The sequence below is a fragment of the Colossoma macropomum genome, unplaced genomic scaffold (assembly GCF_904425465.1).
Source record: "Colossoma macropomum unplaced genomic scaffold, Colossoma_macropomum, whole genome shotgun sequence".
Classification (NCBI taxonomy): Eukaryota; Metazoa; Chordata; class Actinopteri; order Characiformes; family Serrasalmidae; genus Colossoma; species Colossoma macropomum.
Genome location: NW_023495660.1, coordinates 79,883 through 98,615, shown reverse-complemented (window position 1 = coordinate 98,615; position 18,733 = coordinate 79,883). Strand labels below are relative to the sequence as shown.

At 38.4% G+C, this 18,733-nt stretch overlaps 1 protein-coding gene across 2 annotated transcripts; it reads right to left on the bottom strand.

Annotated features, from left to right (window-relative positions):
- Positions 1-201: 201 nt before the first annotated feature.
- Positions 202-18,733, bottom strand: pir (pirin). 2 transcript variants are annotated; one of them, XM_036563157.1, is made up of 9 exons: positions 18,447-18,733; positions 18,152-18,244; positions 13,534-13,614; positions 12,289-12,495; positions 11,616-11,700; positions 4,599-4,643; positions 2,696-2,778; positions 2,530-2,596; positions 202-610 (listed from the first exon to the last, which is right to left on the bottom strand). In XM_036563157.1, exons 1-9 carry the CDS (start codon positions 18,537-18,539, stop codon positions 495-497), a joined length of 870 nt encoding a protein of 289 aa, XP_036419050.1. In that variant the 5' UTR covers positions 18,540-18,733; the 3' UTR covers positions 202-494. The 2 variants fall into 2 exon arrangements, with proteins under 2 accessions (XP_036419050.1, XP_036419051.1); XM_036563158.1 differs by lacking the exon at positions 4,599-4,643.

Here is an 18,733-nt window from a genome sequence, read left to right as displayed (position 1 = left end):
TGTGTTTGTGCATAGTGTGGCACGTTATGTGTGTGATGTCATCCTGAGGCAGCCCCCTAAAACGATTTTGAAATATGAGATGAAAATTGGAGGAGGTTTTGATGCACTTTTATGGCTTGTAAGTGGAGCAGCTCGACTGCTTCACCTTAAATGCTTCTTAAGAACATTTATCCCACAATTGAAAATGATTACAAAAAGAGATTCCAAACAGCTTGGTCATTTATGGGAAATGGGGTATTTACTGTAATAATAATTACCTTCAAAGCAAGTACAATTAACTGTTAACCAACCACTTCAAAGACAACGGTGAACAGAAAAGTCAAACTAAATAAATAAAAGTTGCTCATAACTCAATCTAATACAAATAGCTTATAGCTGAATCTAATACAAAGTACATTTCAAACACCAAAATTACATCAGATTTATAAAGCCATTAAAAATCATGTCATTCAAGAGACATACACTTGTATACATCTGGAATAGATAGGAACAGATTAAAGATGTTGTATTTTTGATTGCCAGTGTTTGGCCCTCTCAAATCCATTGGTGCCTGTTCTGAAGTCCCTGATGGTCTGCTCTATCTCCTCCTCTGTGGTCATCACAAAAGGGCCTGCAGTGGGGAGAGACAGCTATGGGTTATTACAGAACTACACTGACTGCATACTGACATACAGGTACATGCACTTCAGTCTGTGAGTAACTGGGCAAAAATGTACAATATTTGGCTCGTTACTCCAGCACACTGGGTTTTAAAGTGCAGAATGTTTAGCTTTAACTCAAACGAGATTTACACCATAAAGAACCTCTTCACTAACATATGCCACTGACCAAAAGTAACTGGACAAAGTAACATCAAATTGTTTACATAGTTGGTTGCACAAATGGATCCACAGATGCTGCATGAATTCCCTGGCACTCCCATGCATGTAGTGCAGCAATGTTCCGTTCCTGCTTGTTTTGAGGGCTTTCTGCCTTCAGTCTTGGCTTCAATAAGTGAAATGCTCAGTGGGGTTCAGGCTGCGTAACTAAACATTCCAATTTCTGGCACCGAAAAACTCAATAGTCTTTCAGGTTCCGCTGCAAATTGTTGCACCACTGAGTTTTGAGTTACTTGCTGGGCTCACAGCAGTTAAAATATTTTTTTTTTGCTTCAGAATTCATCTTACTGTAGTCTTCACCTTACTTTATCAGCACTCAAGTCTCAGTAAAGACAAGTGAGACAGCTATTCAACCCCATGCCACCATCTTTTCATATGAGGTGAAGTATTTTTTTTATAGAAATTGTAAACCCAGCCTTTCTGTTCTTGTATAACAGTGTAGGAAATAATTGATTTCTTCTCATTTTCCAGCCAGCCTGCTTTACTGGTACAGACAGTTCTTTGGTTGACAGACAACAACAGTAATTTCCAGATGCAAAAATCCATATATACACTATATGGCCAAAAGTATGTGGATACCTAATTACTGAGTTCAGGTGTTTCAGCCACACTCATTGCTAACATGTATATAAAAACAGGCACAAAGTCATGTAATCTCCATAGATAAACACTGAAAGAACTGAAGAGCTCAGTGACTTTAAACATGGCACTGTCATGCCACCTTTGCCACACGTCAGTTCGAAAGATTTCTGCTCTGCTAGATCTGCCCTGGCACAGTAGGTGCTATTATTGTAAAAGGGAAGGAGCAACAACAGCTCATCGACATCAGCTTATCATCTGCTGAATCATTCACTGCATTCCTCTGAAAGCAACATCAGCAGAACAACTGCGCATTGGGAGTTTCCAAACTGGGTTTCTACGGCCGAGCAGCTGGAAACAAGTCTAAGACTACTCGGCACAATGCCAAGCGTCAGCTGGAGTGGTGTAAAGCATGCTGCCACTAGACTCTGGAGCAGCGGAAACATGTTCACTGGAGTGATTAATTACTTCACTATGGGTTTGGTGGATGCTAGTAGAACGCTACCTATTGGAACTCATAGTGCCAACTCCAAAAGTTTGGTGGAGGAAGGATGATGGTCTGGGGCTGTTTTTCGGGGTTTAGGCTATGCCAGTGAAGAGTAATGTTAATGTTACAGCATACACACACATTTAATTATATGCTTCCAACTTTGTGGCAACTGTTTGTGGAAGGCCATTTTCTGTTCCAGCATGACCTTAAAGGTCCATAAAGATATGGTGAGATGAGTTTGGTGTGGAGGAACTCCAGTGGCCTGCCCAGACCCCTGACCTCAACCCCTTTTAAGACCTTTGGGATGAATTGCAAGGTCGATTGTGAGCCAGGCCTTCTCATCCAACATCAGTGTCAACGGTTGGTATGGCAAAGTGGCTAACACTGCCCTCCATGGGGCAGACCACATTCTCCCTTCCTGGGCAAGCACACCACACTATACCAATAATAAATTTATATCACACTTATTACACAGCATAAAATTATGACATTCAATGTTGATTTAACAATGAAGATCCAATTATTGTGTTTTTATACGTATATGAAGGATGTGTACATAATGTATGGTGGAACAGAGCCTACCATGCTGGACAACTGGTTCATTGATGGGTTCTCCTGCAATCAGCACAAAGTGTGCCTCTTCAGATGACTGGAAAGAAAAGACATGGGTTTGTGCAGAAATCATGAACACTGTGAGCTAAAATGTAGCTAAAAGTCCAAAGCATATTACAATATATTGCATTTTTACCTGATTTTCCACTCTGACACAGTCACCATCCTCCAAAACCACAGTGTGGTGAGGCTCTATCTTCTTCAGATCTTCATCTGGCCCTAAGAGAGCAAGTTTAACATTGAAAACATATATTTGCATTTGAAATCATCCACACATGACATTTCAATTCTACAATTACATAAAGTTGCAGATAAAATGGGTTATGAATGACCAGCACTGGTGCGGTAGATGTTTGTTGGGACCAAATCATCCACAAACCACAACCAGTTTGAAGAATGTCTGGCCAACAAACAAATATCTGCTAAGTGCAAATATTTCCCTTTGATATAGACTCCGATACATGTTTTCAGTCATTTCTCAGATGTTGAATGAATTGGGAGATGCCTTTATCGAACACAGCTGTGTACTTTGTTTGGGGTTGAATGTTAATGTGGTGGTTTCTTGAAACAATACAACTTTCAGACCAAAGCAACTTCAGTTTTTCCATGTCCCAAGTCATCTGTAAACAGTTACGTACCTAAAGTACATTACAGGGAAAAGGGTACGTAATTCTTTAATGGAATTCTACAATAACCTCTATAAGAGATCTACTTGAGTTCAATTTGCTAAATATTTCATACACTTGATACTGACAGCCCTAGGGTGAATGTTTAGCATCAGATGGAGAACAGAAAGAGCCCTTAAGTTTATGAATGAACTAAACAGATCTTTCCTTATGCATGGCTGAAATTCATCTGTTTAAAAGATGATGCAGTTCAGTTACCTGGAAGCAACATGTCACAATGCCCTTGACACTCCCTGCAGTCAAAACGCAACTCTGAATGTGTCTAAACATGCAGAACCAAACTCAAAACTGCACTAACCGTACATCTGCCTCACTGACAACAATAACACGTCCCCCGGGAAGCACAAGAGAAGTTTACAGTTCTTCATCGTTGTTTATCATGGATTAGAGTCTGTAATATGACACTACAGCAACCAGTAAGACAGTTCTTGTGAAAGATCTCTGCAACGGCCGTTGCATTAAGCTTGACAAGGAAATGATTGGAATAGAATGTCACATTCGCATTTCTGAGCATGTCGTGGATATAATTAGTACTGAAAGAACACTGACAAATTACATTTTTCATTATAAAGTGAGCATAGCTAGGCCTGTTTAATTAGACTTAGCAGTATCCAGTTTAGTTTGTAAAGCAGTGAATAAAAAAATCACTTCAGTTAGTTTATTATTACCATAATACATGTAGTACTATAGTTTCTATTTTGTCTGTTCCAACTTACTAAATCTAGATAAACTAAATATCATGATGCATATCATGTACCATAAAAATGTCTTAAAGAATCATGATGTAATATTTTTGCTATATCACTCATTCCATGTTCCCCACTCACCCCATGTTCAAGTAAGTTACACTAGAACAACCTTTAACAGACATTGGCTGGTTTATAAATTCATTATGCAATCTCTAAAGGATGCTGGACAGAGTTCAAGAGAAGCACTGGTAGAAAGATTTCGGCCGACTCTTCAAGTTGGAAAATATATCAGCTAATGACCATGTATAAATCCACCTCCAAGCTGGAAATCATCAAAACCAACTCAATAAATCAACACTTCAAACACTGCTATTGTAATGCTGCTCTTCAAGCCATGGGTGCAGTGTTGCCATTGGAGTAAGATCACAGAAGCGCCCCTGATGTGCCTGTGTTGAGTCCAAGAGAGAAAGAGGAAGTGGAAAATAATCAATTCAAAGCACCTGCTCAAACTTCCAGAGAAGATGAGGCCCTGATACCGGAATTCCAGAAAAAAAAAAAAGAAAGAAAAAAGAGGCGCCAGCGTCTGTATATTCTAGGATTTACACAAAAGTTTCCTTGTGTCTGTTCCACATGTTTGGTAATACTGAAGGAAGCTTGTGCTTACCCGTGTGCAAGAATCCCGAGAGAGTGTAGATAAAAGCAGTCCAACCTGGAAAGAAGAACAGAGGAAACCAAATATATCCCAAATACATGTGGATTATCCAAAAATCAAAGAAAAGCTCCTTATAAAAAGTCATCAGTACTGTGACCAATGCATTAGCATACTGTCCCTGCTAAACAAAACCTTAAACAAATAGTTACTGTACTAAAATCTGATTGGCTGAGCAACGTTCGAAAGCCATTGTAAAATATTCAATATACAAATATGACCACATTAGGCGAAATACTTGAGCACTCATTTGTTACATTGGAATTCTTTTCTCTATTTATAATTAAGCAAAGGCCTTTACATAGCATAGTGATTGTTATCACATGGAAAATGTTCAGAAGAATCAAATTATAGCTGGTTCAGTTCAACACATCAAAATTGATCCTAATCCAAGTACCACTATGCGTCCAATGCACACTACATCCAACTCAGGTCGAAACCACTACTAGCTTTTCTTCTCCTTTTCTAATTAAACAGTTTTATAGCAGGTTTAAAACTTGACCGCAGGTCTGTTTATTGCAACAAAATCACAATCACACAGTGGAGCCTCCACACATTACACCACTGCAGTAAAAGGAGCACCTCTGTAACTTCCACACCAGTACGATCATCACATTTTAGTAAACTGTTACTTTCAAAACAGTTTAGAACACTATAAAAAATGGGAGTTTGTGAGTTAAGTGGATGTGTATGGAGTTATCACTTCACTGACACTAATGAAAAGTAAAATTGGCTTGTGTTTTGGCATATGTAACACGCAACTAGTGCTGCCGATGTGAACTGATATACTGAATAAAATGGAATCTGTTCCCCAAGACAGATAACCAAAAACGCTTGAAATTTAATTGTTCTTAAGTGTGATTTTGACAATGATTATTCGAGTACTTGTTCGGAAATACAGTCATATGCAAATGTTTGAGCACTCCCTGGTCAAACTATATTTTTTTGTTGATTTTATAAGTACACATCCTTTACAGAGAACACAGTTCTGCACATTTAAACACACAATTACCATTTAATTGCTGAAATTACCAGTTTGAAAAAACAATAATACATAAAATGTGTCTTGCGCAAAAGTTATGGCACTTTGTATATTTTAAGTTTTTTTTCCAATATGTTATACTCATCAAATAAAAATTGTGCTCAAAAAGCTGTAGAAAAGCGACATAAATATGTGTTAACTTATTTTCAAAATCAACAAAACATGTAATCTGACCAAACTTTTGCATATGACTGTATCATCGAGTATTCCAAGCCTGTAAAATGCTCTACTGGCCAGCCCTAGACCACACACATCAATTGAATTCTGTATTAATGTAGCAAGTTAAACCATTATGCTGTCCATCCTGTTCGTGGAATAGTCATGGGATTTTAATTCTTCTGCATTGCATCATGCTTAACCACACCCATTAAAACCAAGTAAATCACTGTAACATGCATCCTTCCATGCTTTAATTGCTTTATTATAGAGTCTTCTAAACTCCTCCAATTTTGACAAAATGAAACTGTTCTGAGGTCATTCTCTGATCACCTTCACGCTGACATAATGTTCACACACATTACACACCACCCTGACACCGTTAAAACCATGAGTCCCTGTGTAATTTATTTGCCACTAAGAGCCTCATACTAGAAAAAAAGAATTTAGTGATTCAGTGTTCTCCAAAACATCACTGGCACTGGATGTGAAAGAATCCTAAGGTCCACATGGACAGAATCAGGCAATTTATGGGTGATAAAATATTACATAATCTAAAGTGCAAACCAAAGCGCTGACATACTGAGATGTATAGTGAAAAGGCCTGGCTTAGATGCAAGAGTGTTATGCTAACTATTCAAGCCTTTGGCTCACTGAACAGGTAGCCTGGTGTTGATCAAAACAAAATTATACTGACTTAAGCTTCAGGAATCTTAAATCAAACCAGGAAGATCACTGATCAGTGAATGCATATTCACATCTGACACGTCTGGTCAGGTTTTAGTACTACAGTAGCAATAAGGTTACAATACCACAACTGAAAAGGCCTACAATAAGGGCATTAAAATCTAGATGCATTTTGAATGACAGTATCTTGAATAATAACAGCAGCTCAACTAAAATACGTACAAAAAGTACATACAGATCAAAAGACATCATTAGGGATGTTAGTTTGACATTTTCACCATATGATAATTTAGTGAAAAGAAAAGAAAATTTGTTGTTTTGTTTTCGTTGTTAAAACAGTGGTTCTGCATAGAACACCCAAGGAATCATTTGCATGCTCAAACAGTTCTTTGCATAGTGAAATTGCTCTTCAGACTGATGAGAAATGCATTGTGTGTGGTTCTCTATGGATTTGTCAAAGTATTCCTGAACTTGTGTGGCGATATCCATCACAGAAACGCTTCGATCTGTAATTAAAGGTGGATCAAAGGTCACAGGCATTCAGTTGTTTTCGGCCCTTCCCTTTATGCACAGAGATTTCTTCAGATTTCCTGAATCCTTTGATGATGTTTTGCACCAAAGAGGTTGAAATACTTACAATCCTTGAAATCCCACATTGAGGAAAATGGTTTTAAACTGTTGGATTATTGGCTGGCATTTTGTGCCAAAGTACAAGCCTCAACGCTTTTTTGCTCATAAAGACCAAGTCTTTCCTGGATGATCCCTTTGTACTTAACCATAACTGCATTAGCCTTTTAAGATTTTTTTTAACAGTCCACAATGTTCTTAGCTTTAAGCTGCCCCATCTCAACATTTTTTTTCAGAATGTGTTGCAGGTAATAAGTATCTTGTCTTTGTGCTGTTTTCTTTTAAACACAAGTTAATGCAGATTTACAAAATTCTTTCTGTTTTTATTTGCATTTTACATATCGAAAACTGTTTTGGAATTGAGGTTCTTATTTATAATCAGCGATACCGTACATTTGGTAGCTGTCGGTTCATGTAGAGAAATGCAAAAAAGTTCTTGTGCAAGGACTGCCCAAACTGGGGCACCAGGACAAAGTTGGCTTGTGAGGATGTCTGATTTGTCTCACCAGAAAGTTACTCTAACCCTACCAAACCCTAACAATTTTTATACTATACATAACTTACTATATAAATCTGAGTCTTTCAGATGTAAAGATGAGGAGGGGTTCACCACTCTGTAAAAGACTGCATGAACAAATAGAGCAACAATTCAAGAATAACATTTCTCAATGTAAAATAGCAAAGAACTTGTGGATTTCATCATCTACTGTATATTACATTGAAAGATTCAGAGAATCTGGAGAAATCTCTGTATGCAAAGGTCATGACTGAAAAACTAATTAGCTGGCCGTGATCTTCAGGCCCTCAAAAGGCACTGCATATAAAACGATTCTGTAGTGGAAATCACTGCATGGGCTCAGGAGCACTTCCAAAAACCACTGTTTGTGAACACGGTTCATCACTGCATCCACAAACGCAAGTTAAAATTCTACCACACAAAGAAACCATATATAAACAAGATCCAGAAACGCCGCCGCCTTCTCATTTAAGATGAACTGAGGCGAAGTGGTAAAGTCTCCAGTGGTCCGACGAATCAAAATTTGAAATTCTTTTTAGAAATCATGGACACCATGTCCTCTGGACTAAAGAAAAGAGGCACCATCCGGCTTAAACAATAAAACAATAAAGTTCAGCCAGCATCTATGATGCTATTGGTGTACATTATTGTACATGGCATAGGTGTCATCAATTTAAAATGGGCAAATATTAAAAAAAATAAAATAACATTTTTGACTTTCAACATTTGATATGTTGTCTTTGTTCTATTTTCAATTAAATATAGCATTTAAATGGTTTGCGCATCACTGTATTCTGTTTTTATTTACATTTTGCTCTGTGTCCCAACTTCTTTGGAAATGGGGTTGTAGTGTAATGTTATAAAAAGATCTGAAGGCTAGCTAACTTCTTTATTTGTATACTGTTTTGTCTTTCTTGCCCTTCACCCCATCACAACATGCACAATTGCACAAGCCAAAAAGCTATGGTTGTTTAACCATGCACCTTGATTAACCACAAAACTGTAACACTGTAACAGGCCTAAACATGATTGTTTACTGTTAGTAAATCTAACTGTACCACTGTTTCCTCCACCCTGATTGAAGTTTGAAAACAATCTATTTGTTTTGCTTTTGTGAATGGTGAATGGTCATAAACGTCAGTGTTCACATGTGCAATTTATTTTGGCCAGTCTTACCTCTGGTGCAAAACTAGTTCCTATGAAGGACTTTGTGGTTACGGTAAATACTATAATCAAAGGCATATGAGCAATATGACTAATACCCCAAACTTTCATAAATGACACAATGCTATCTGTTTCAAGGTCTCCATGAGGAAGGTTCTTACTCTTACTCATTCCACAAACACTGTGGAAATTTGTGGGAAAACGAAACCACAACATAGGACAGCTACTCACTTGTTTACAGAGGTTTTGTTCACTGTCTAAATGTGAAAGCTGGCGTGAGGAATACTTGTTTTTGTAAGACAGACTTACCGAAGATAGCAAGGAAATTATTCTGGGCACATAGAGCAGTAAGAATGCTTACATGACCAACCTTATTCTCATTCAAATGTAAAACAAACATGCTGTTTTCAAGCAAACATTGTGTTTGGTATTTAATTTTTTTTTTTTTTTAAATGATCCCACAGTTGTGAGAAATATTTGTAAACCCTATATCATTACTTGCAAATAATTTAAACAATCAAGGCAATGATGGACAATCAAGGTCAAAATATACAGATTTTTTTGGTTAGTAAGTAGTGGGACTTTTAGCAATTACCTAAACCGACTGCTTTCCATAACTGCTGATCAGTCCTACACAGCTTTTAGCAGTCACACTGACACATTACTATGATGAACTGCTTTAGTTTATGTACATTTCTGGGATGTCAAGCTTAAATATCCTGTTTCAGATCTTGCCACAGCACTTTAATGGTGCTGAGGCTCTCTATTGTTAATTTAATCCTGCTTTTCATGTTGCATGACCACACCTCTTTTATTTGCTGTTTCACATACTGTGCTGAACTACAACCCCATGCTGTGCAAAATGTAAATAAAAACAAAATGCAATGATGTGCAAATCATTTAAACCCTATATTTATTGAAAATAGTACAAAGGCAACTGAAACTGAGAAATTTTTTTGTTTTTCACAAAATATTTGCCCATTTTGAATTTGCTGCCAACAACATGTTCCAAAAACGTTGGGACAGGGGCAACAAAAGACTGATAAAGTAATTCTAAAACACCTGGTGGTTGATTGACAACAGGTCAGTAACATGACCGAGTATAAAAAAGCATCCCAGAGAGGCTGAGTCTTTCAGAAGTAGGGGTGATGGTGAGGGGGTTCACCACTCTGTGAAAGACTGCAAGAGCAAATTGTGCAACAATTCAAGAATAACATTTCTCAACGTGAAACAACAAAGAACTTTTGCTTTTCATCATCTACGGTACATAATGTCATTAAAAGATTAATAGAAAATGAAGAACATCTTTGTATGTAAAGGACAAGGCCAAAAAACAGTATTTTCTGGCTATGATCATTGGGCCCTAAGGCGGCACTGCATTAAAAACAGACATGATTCTGTAGTGGAAATCACTGCATGGGCTCAGAAGCACTCTCTATGAAAACAGTTCATCGCTGCATCCACAAATACAAGTTAAAACTCTAAAACACAAAGAACAAACCACATATAAACAGGATCCAGGAATGCTGCCACCTTCTCTGGGCCTAAGCTCATTTAAAATGGACTGAGGGAAAGTGGAAAAGTGTCCTGTGGTCTGACGAATCAAATTTTGAAATTCTTTTTGAGAATCATGGACACTGTGTCCTCCGGGCTAAAACCACTCAGCTTGTTATCAGTGCCCAGTTCAAAAGTGAGTATTTATGATGGTATAGAGGTGCATTAGTGTGCATAGCATGGGTGACATGCACATCTGTGAAGGCTCCATTAATGCTGAATGATATATACATGTTTTGGCAACATATGCTGCCATCCAGACAGCATCTTTTTGAGGGAAGGCCTTGATCATTTCAGCAAGACAATGTCAAACCACATTCTGCATGTACTACAACAGCATTGCTCCGTATTGAAAAACTCTGGGTGCTAAACTGACCTGCCTGCAGTCCAGACCTGTCACCACTGAAAACATCTGCTGTATTGTGAAATGAAAAATATGACAAAGGAGACCCCAAACTGTTGGGCAGCTAAAATCCTATATCAAACAAGAACGGGAAAACATTTCATTTTCAAAACTACAGCAATCGGTCTCCTCAGTTCCAAAATGCTTACAGAGTGCAGTTAAAAGAAGAGGTGATGAAACACAGTGGTAAACATGCCCCCCCGTCCCAACATTTTTGGAACGTGTTGTTGGTATCAAATTCAAAAATTCATTTATTTTTCAAAAAACAATAACATTTCTCAGTTTCAACACTTGATATGTTGTCTTTGTAGTATTTCCCTTTAAAAATATGGTTTACATGATTTTCATATTATTGCATTCTATTTTTATTTACATTCTGCACAGCATCCCAACTTTTTTTGGAAATGGGGTTGTAAATCCAATTTAACAGGCCTAATTATGCCCTCTTTGTAATGAAACATGCATTTGTAGCTGTACGGTGCTGTCCATGTTAAAAGCATATTGTGACACAACAATAAATATCATGATAACAAATAACATCATATTGTCCACTCCTATGTATACATCATTTTAGGAGCTGTTAATACCAATGTCCAGATAATTCCAAAAGGGTTCACAAACCTCTTCACAGCTGTGTGAAGGTACTGCCAAACAAGACAAGAGGAATTTATGATGAACAACCTGCTTTGTGAGCTGTCTCATTTTTACTTTACCACAAAGCTCAGTGAAGACAGGTACAGTCAGCACCAATACAGTCATAACCTTTTTGATACATTTTTGATACTCAAATGTCTCTCAATAGGAAAGGACCCCAGTTCTTACCTGAGGGTATTGGTTGCACATGTTTTGCACCTTCCTTCAGTCTGAAGTCAAGATAAGTTGTTGGAGTTCTGGTATAAATCTTTGACTGAAAACAGAAAGAGCAAAATATACATCTTGTTCAACCACACTGTTTTTTCTTAAACAAATTACAACCTCAAAAGCTACTGTGGCTCCAGTGGTTTGCGTCTTACTTTCAATTCTTCACTGTTTTTTTTATTTTTCTTACGGTCTGACAACATAAAACAACTTGTACCATTCTTCAACACATGTGCTAACAAAGAGGAACAGCAAGCGTCTGGTTTCAGTCAACAGCTGGTTGGCTGACCTACATTAAACTCAAGTACTGGGTCAACTCCACTCTTTTCTGCCCTCAAGCAACCAAACTCAGCCACAGTTCACATTTAAAACATTAAAACCTCTCTTCCACCAAAGTCTGCTCCCAATTTCCTGATTTCGTCTGATAATCGGGAGGCCAAGGATGTCCTTATGGCTGTGATTTGTGAGATGAACTTGAAGATCACACTCTAAATCAGACGGGAGTGCTTGACTGGGACATTAAGGGCTGGGTTTCCGGACCCAGATTAGGTCTAGTCTTGAGCTAAATTACTTTGAAAATAGTGATTGTAAACTAGGATCAGACATCTTGAGGCCACCTTGGCAGTTCCATCCTCACCTTCACACCAAGCGCCTCTCCCGATATCACAGCAACAGTCACCCCATCTTTGCTGGGCTTGGGAACCTGTTGATTCTTCAGTTCCTGGTACTGGGGCTCCACCATCTTATCCACCTTCCGCAGGTTCACCCAAAGCTGCAGGCCGTATATGGGCTCATCTGACATGGGCATTTCTGCGTGGACCACCCCACGTCCTGCGGTCATCCACTGCCACCACCACATGCACACACACACACACACATGCAACTGGGCTTACAATTAGACTTTAAAAGTATCAGAGTTGAGAATGACACAGTGTAGCTTTCAAGTTATTCATCTAAAGTGAATTTTTTTTATTCTGTTCCATTTCAATAGTGACCACTTGAGTTATTTCAGTGACATATTAACAGGCCCATAACCTGAAGCACAGCTCAGCCAATATAACACAGAAAATGCTATTACACTTACAGTAATCCCCAATAAAACTCCTCCACAACTGCTTGGGCTGAGCTTTTTACAAAGTACCAAATGATGGCAAACGTAATCTTTACGTCTAACAAAACGTGGGTCTATGGGGTTTAACTTACTTCAGTGTAAAATGAACCACTGGAGTTTTACAACCACAGCTTAATGTGCCTTTGTGCCTTCAGGGCCTCTCTCTCTCATTTTATTTCTCTTTTTTGCTGGAAATTTCCATTCATGCTCACAAAGCTGGAGCATTGTGGAGGAAGACACAATGGTTTGAGTTATGGAGAGAAACTCAGTCAGCAACTTTCTTAACTCCTTCTTCTTCTCTGCTCTTGAAGTTAGCTGAGTGCTGCTAAGTGCCTGACAGGAGGAGGGAGCCCAACAGAGATGGGGGGGGCAGGATTATCCAAAGGAAAGCCAAGGCCCTAAGGGCTACAAATATATCAAAGGCCCATAAGGGAGCATACCCTCACTAACCCAGGAAAGAGAGAGACAGCTTTACGACACTGGAAACACAGGAAATGTCCCACAAGTGTGATCTCCTATTAGGCTGTGTGTGTGAAGTGTGCACATAACGTCGTACATGTGAGACAATAATGGATTGTTTTGTAGGGTTTGCAAATGAGTAAAGTATAAAAACTTTGGCAAGCTGACTTTAATTTTACACACTATAATACTATGCATTTAATTTCAGAGCCTTCCTGATGGATTTATCTGTTTTGGTAAGCAAAGCCAAAGATCCATTTTAAATGAGACAAGTTTACATAGGCTTTGGTCTAGCTCCATTGGGTGGGCTACCTGCAAATCCCCAGCCTCCAGTTTCCCAGAGTGGCCGCAGAAATCCTCGTGAGCCGATGCACCGCTTAGGAGGTACGTTACCTGTAAAGAGGACAAAGGCATTAATTATAATGGCCCTAAGCACAAAACGCAATCTACAACTCACTAAACTAACTTATCTTAAAGCAAAGAGGAGCATTCAATAAACATTTTGCTTTTCTATTGCTGGAGAAAGAACAGCTTGTAAAAGAGAGAAATTGTGCAATAAATACTTGAGCATGGAAAAATCATTTTATTTCTTTGTGCTTTAAACCATGGCAAACAGGCCAAGTTGTTTTGTTTTAGGGGAAAGGTGAACCATATTTCAAAGGCTGCTTCAGTAAAAGAGACTAAAAGAAAAAAAGCTAAAGTAGACACAAAAAAGTATTTCAAAAGGACAAACTGGAAACATAAAACATTAAAAATTTATACATGAAGCTCAGAACATCACATGATAAGAAGCAATTCAATAGTTTAAACCTGTATCCTATTCCATATTGCAAAGTTTCAGGAAAGAATCAGTGAAATTGAATATAGGCCTTCACAGGACACATGGGAGGTTGGGTCAGAAGTCAACATCTGTCCCCCGGAGGCCCTGCTGACCTCCATCCGGGAGCTGCCTGTGATCTCTCCACACAGCTGTGATTTTGAGGTCATACGACCGCTCAAGACCAAACACACCTGTGCCTCTCAGCATCATGGGACTGCTGCAAGAAGCTACTCTAGTAATGCTTATAAGAGAAGAGTACAATCTACAAGATATGCTTAAGCTTCTCACCAGCGCACTCTCTGTATTTAACTTGATGAACAGATTTAGTGAATATGTCTCAGACAAGCAGGATATTCTCTGTGGTGTACCACAGGCAGGCTAGTGGGAAAAAAGTAAATTGTCATTGTGTTACAGCCAATCATAATCCTGATGTTCTCCACAGATTTCAGCAGTTAGCTTACAGTACTTTCTTTGAATATACTTGAATTTGTAGTTCCAGATATTCAAAAGATGTTCCTGCTTTTATTTGTTGCATCTTATTGTTTGCTGATTCCATGTCACGACCTGTACTTTATTTTCTTTCTCTGTTGTTTTTAGGTCACACTGTAAAGAGCTTTGACCTGCATTTTAAATATTTGAAACTTAGAAAGCTTAGAACAAACATTTAATATTTGCACCAGCCATGAGGTGCACTTTTCAAAAGGATGGTTCTTCAAGGGTTCTTTAAAGACAATGGTTCTGTATAGAACCATGAACATTCATAAAACCAATTGCATGCTTAAATGGTTCTTTGCATGGTGAAATGGTTCCTCAGATTGATGGCGAATGTGTGTCTATATGTGTCTATATAGAACCATTGTCTTTACAAAAGAACCCTTGAATAACCATCTTTTTAAGGAGTGTATAATGACTTATAACAAGAGTCTACCACTGGCACACTGTCTGCCTCCTTTAACCTAACTTACTATACTGACTAAAAGGACTGTAACACAAGGTTCTCCGTCTTTAACACCTGAGACAAAGGCTTACTGACTTACAACAAAAGTTTGAAATTCCACAGTAAAGGAAAAAAGAAAATTAGAACTACCTTTAAGCCTTGAGAGTTATCTTATTTGGGAAATTCCAGAATTTTAAAAGAACCATATAATGGAAAAACAAATATTTCTTGCTTTTATTTTGTAATAAAAGTGTCTGATGTACTATGCAAATGTTAAATGTCTCTAACACATACTGTGCACTCACCAGTTCATGTAGTGTAGATAAATAAACTAAGCTGCAACACAGCGTGTTTTAAAAAATCATGATTATAGTCCGTCTGAAGTTCCATGCTCGCTTAAATGCCAGATTAAATTGGTATTTTACTAAATTAAAAATAATTATGGTTAAAAATAGAAATGGTTAAGAGGCAAACAAACTCATTCAGAGTGGTCTGATGTGAAATTCTCTATTCTAGAGAGACTTACTGAATCAGAATCGTTCACAATGGAGGTAACAGGAACCAGATGTCTAAAGAGTTTAATACATTAAACTCTGCATACATTATGCCTGAGACATTGTGGTTTTTTCATTTTTGGCCTAAAACACATTTTTTAAATCTTTTCATGGCAGAGAGGTACTTGCAGGGTGTTAGAGTACCCAAAGAAAATGTCATTTTGGTCATTTTCACTGGTCATTTTGCAAAGAAAAAAAGTGCTAAAATAAAAGAGAATAAAATGCTACTTGTGTTGAGACATTGTGAACCTTAGTTCCTATCACCACCAAATAAAACCACTTTACCATGTTACTTCATTTACATCTAGGGTGCCCATATGATCTCTTTGCCCAGGACATTTGACCTCTCTTTGGGACCTAAAAAACATGTATGGTTGGGGTCTCTAAATTGCCTACAATGTCCAGAATTTGGCTTTGTTTTGATGTTGACATTTGCTTTCTACAGTGTGCCCCTTTTAAAAAAATTTTTGAAAACTGAAATATGGCCAGTCTGTTTACATCTCAGCATTTGCATGATGCAGGCATGCTGAAACATCTGTGGAATTCCTCTTTATCGACAACATCAAAGATATGTTCAGGGTCAAATTTGACCCTCTAGTTCAAAATGGCAATCGAGAATGCAGGGGAAACTGGGGAAAAACACACTCATACATGTTTGTCTTAAATTATTTGTGAGGACTTCCTTTGATTTCTATTGATTTCTGTCACGTTAGACTACACCTACACCTAAACCTACTGCTATCCTTAACCTCAGTATCCAAAAGGCAATCTTTCTGCTCTTTTAGTTTTTTCAAAAAAAATGAATTTGTGGTGAAACCAGCACATGCTAAAGTGACAACCAGCAAAATTTCCTTACTTGTGCAAAATTATCATGTCCTATTATTGTGAGGACAAGTGGTCATTAGAAGGACAGCAAGACAAGCATGTACGCATGCATACACACACACACATACACACACACACACACACACACACATACACACACACACACACACACACACACACACACATACACACACACAAACTTCTCATGTTTGGCCATGATTTATAAGATGCTGATAGAGAAATAGAAGAAGAGGCATCTGAATCAATGTTGAAATCATTCAGAGCATGAAGAATCATCCTCAGATATGGAAACTGATGTGGAGAGAAAATGCTTTAAGGGAGGCATTAATCTCAAAAAATGTCTAAATAGCATGTAGTAGAATGGCACCTCAAAATGCAATCAGACTGACACCAGAGCCCACAAGAGTAACAGTGACAAGTACCAAAGATTTCTTCAGGATAAATTAATAAAACTTTGGTTTTTGCTTTTATTTGTAACATAAGGCTTCATTTTGACCTGTAACTTGAATGAATCCTAAGGTAAATAAGGTAATTATGAACAATAAAACAGTTAAATACGTTAATCTCTAAGTTGCTGATGCGTAAAGTAGCTGAAAAATAGGGTCAAATAAAATTGTAACATATGTTCTAGGACTGTTTCGAGCTGATTTAACCATAGAGGGCCAAAACTGACCCGTACAAATCAATGGCTATGTTTACATGCAACGATTTTTGCCAATCCGATTGAATACAATCCGATTACAGATTTAGACTGAGGTGTTTATATGCACTCTATTCAACAATCTGATGGAAAATCTTCGTTTACATGCTCACTACAAGTAATCCGATGCAAAATGACGCGCATGCGTGGAGTAGCGCTTAGAGTAAACGTTACCATGACAGCGAACATCACGTGAAGTCCAGACCAGTTTCTGCTCCGCCATGTTGAGCGGTGTAAACTTTCGCCGTGACGCGACGCACATGCGCAGAACATACTTACACGTTCCGATTGGAATGTAATCGGATTCAGGCGTTTACATGGCTATTATTCTTCTATTTAACGAATTATTTAGAAGTTTACCCACCTTGTTTAATCGGATAGAAATTGTATTCCGAATGGCCTCAATCGGATTAGACTATTCCGATTGAGGTGTTTACATGGACGTATTCTATTCCGATTGAGCTATTAGTCGGATTATTAACGGATTATCAGGCTGCATGTAAACGTGGCTAATGATGTAACCAATTTGCTAACATAATGGAAAGGTTAAGTAAGAATGAAGATGCACACAGTATGCACAAACCGCTGAGAATAACTGTGTAGTAAGCGCTCAATCTTAGAATTTTACATTTGCCATCTAGATTGGTTGAGAATTCCAGAATTTTACTTACATTCGAGTTCGAGTGTCTGTTTTACTGCACAAACTCTCTTCATAAATTAGTCACATTATCAAAAATAAATCACAAACTCAAAGCTTTTTTATGCAATAGAAAAAGCTTTATCACTGACTGACATTTCCTCCATCCCTTCGTCCCCTAGAAGAAGTTTGTGATGATAATGAAACATTTCCGTTTGCACTTCCTTTGCGCCCTCTCGAGGCTGTAAGTGGACACGCACGCCCTCACGACTGCTGAGTCACAATGAGTGAGCCAGGCAACGGCCACACGTGACCGACGCGAAATGAAAGGAAGGCATGGCAAACTGTCATGTCCACAAAACATTAAAATGTTCACCGCTCCAGAGACAAAGCGCTAAAACTGTTCAGTGTTTCAGGGTGAAGAAGACGTACTTACCGTCTCAAATCCGCGGTGAGGGTGATCAGGAAAGCCTGCCGGCTTACTAACGCGGAACTCATCCAGCATCAGAAACGGATCCAAATTCTTCAGCTAAGAAGAGCAGACAGAACTTAATATATCCCTACAGAGTAAAGAAAGACAGGCATAGTGCGCTCACCTTTCTATTTACTCCACCTAACAACAAATGGCCCACCCGAATCAGTCATCCCGCCTTCCTCCCCCAAAACGTCATCGACATTTAATGTCTAGCCTGTACAGAAAACTCCAAGTAAAAGTAGTAAAAAAAAAGTACTTCTTTTCGCCCGATGCTCCTGCGAACTCTTGCGCCGACTCCCTCGGACTGCTCAATGCTTAAGACAACGGTACGAACTTTTCTCGGCTTCATTCTGCAAAATCTGTCCACGTAAGACTCAGCGCACGTTGCTCTTCAAAAAGTCAAGAACTCGTAGTGTTTTGGTGAAGGTGAGGCTTCGATCCCATGTGCTGACAAATGAATAAAATCATCGGGTTCTATTTAAAACAACAGCAAAGACGTTGCCGGGGTAGGAAGGCGCTGCTTTGTTTACAGAGTTGCTGCTC

Coding starts and splice junctions, on each gene's coding strand:
- pir (XM_036563157.1), bottom strand. CDS start 18,539: ATGAAGCCGAGAAAAGTTCGTACCGTTGTCTTAAGCATTGAGCAGTCC. Junction 18,245..18,446: donor GGAGCATCGGGCGAAAAGAA/GTACTTTTTTTT, acceptor TGCTCTTCTTAG/CTGAAGAATTTGGATCCGTT. Junction 13,615..18,151: donor CTCACCGCGGATTTGAGACG/GTAAGTACGTCT, acceptor TCCTCTTTACAG/GTAACGTACCTCCTAAGCGG.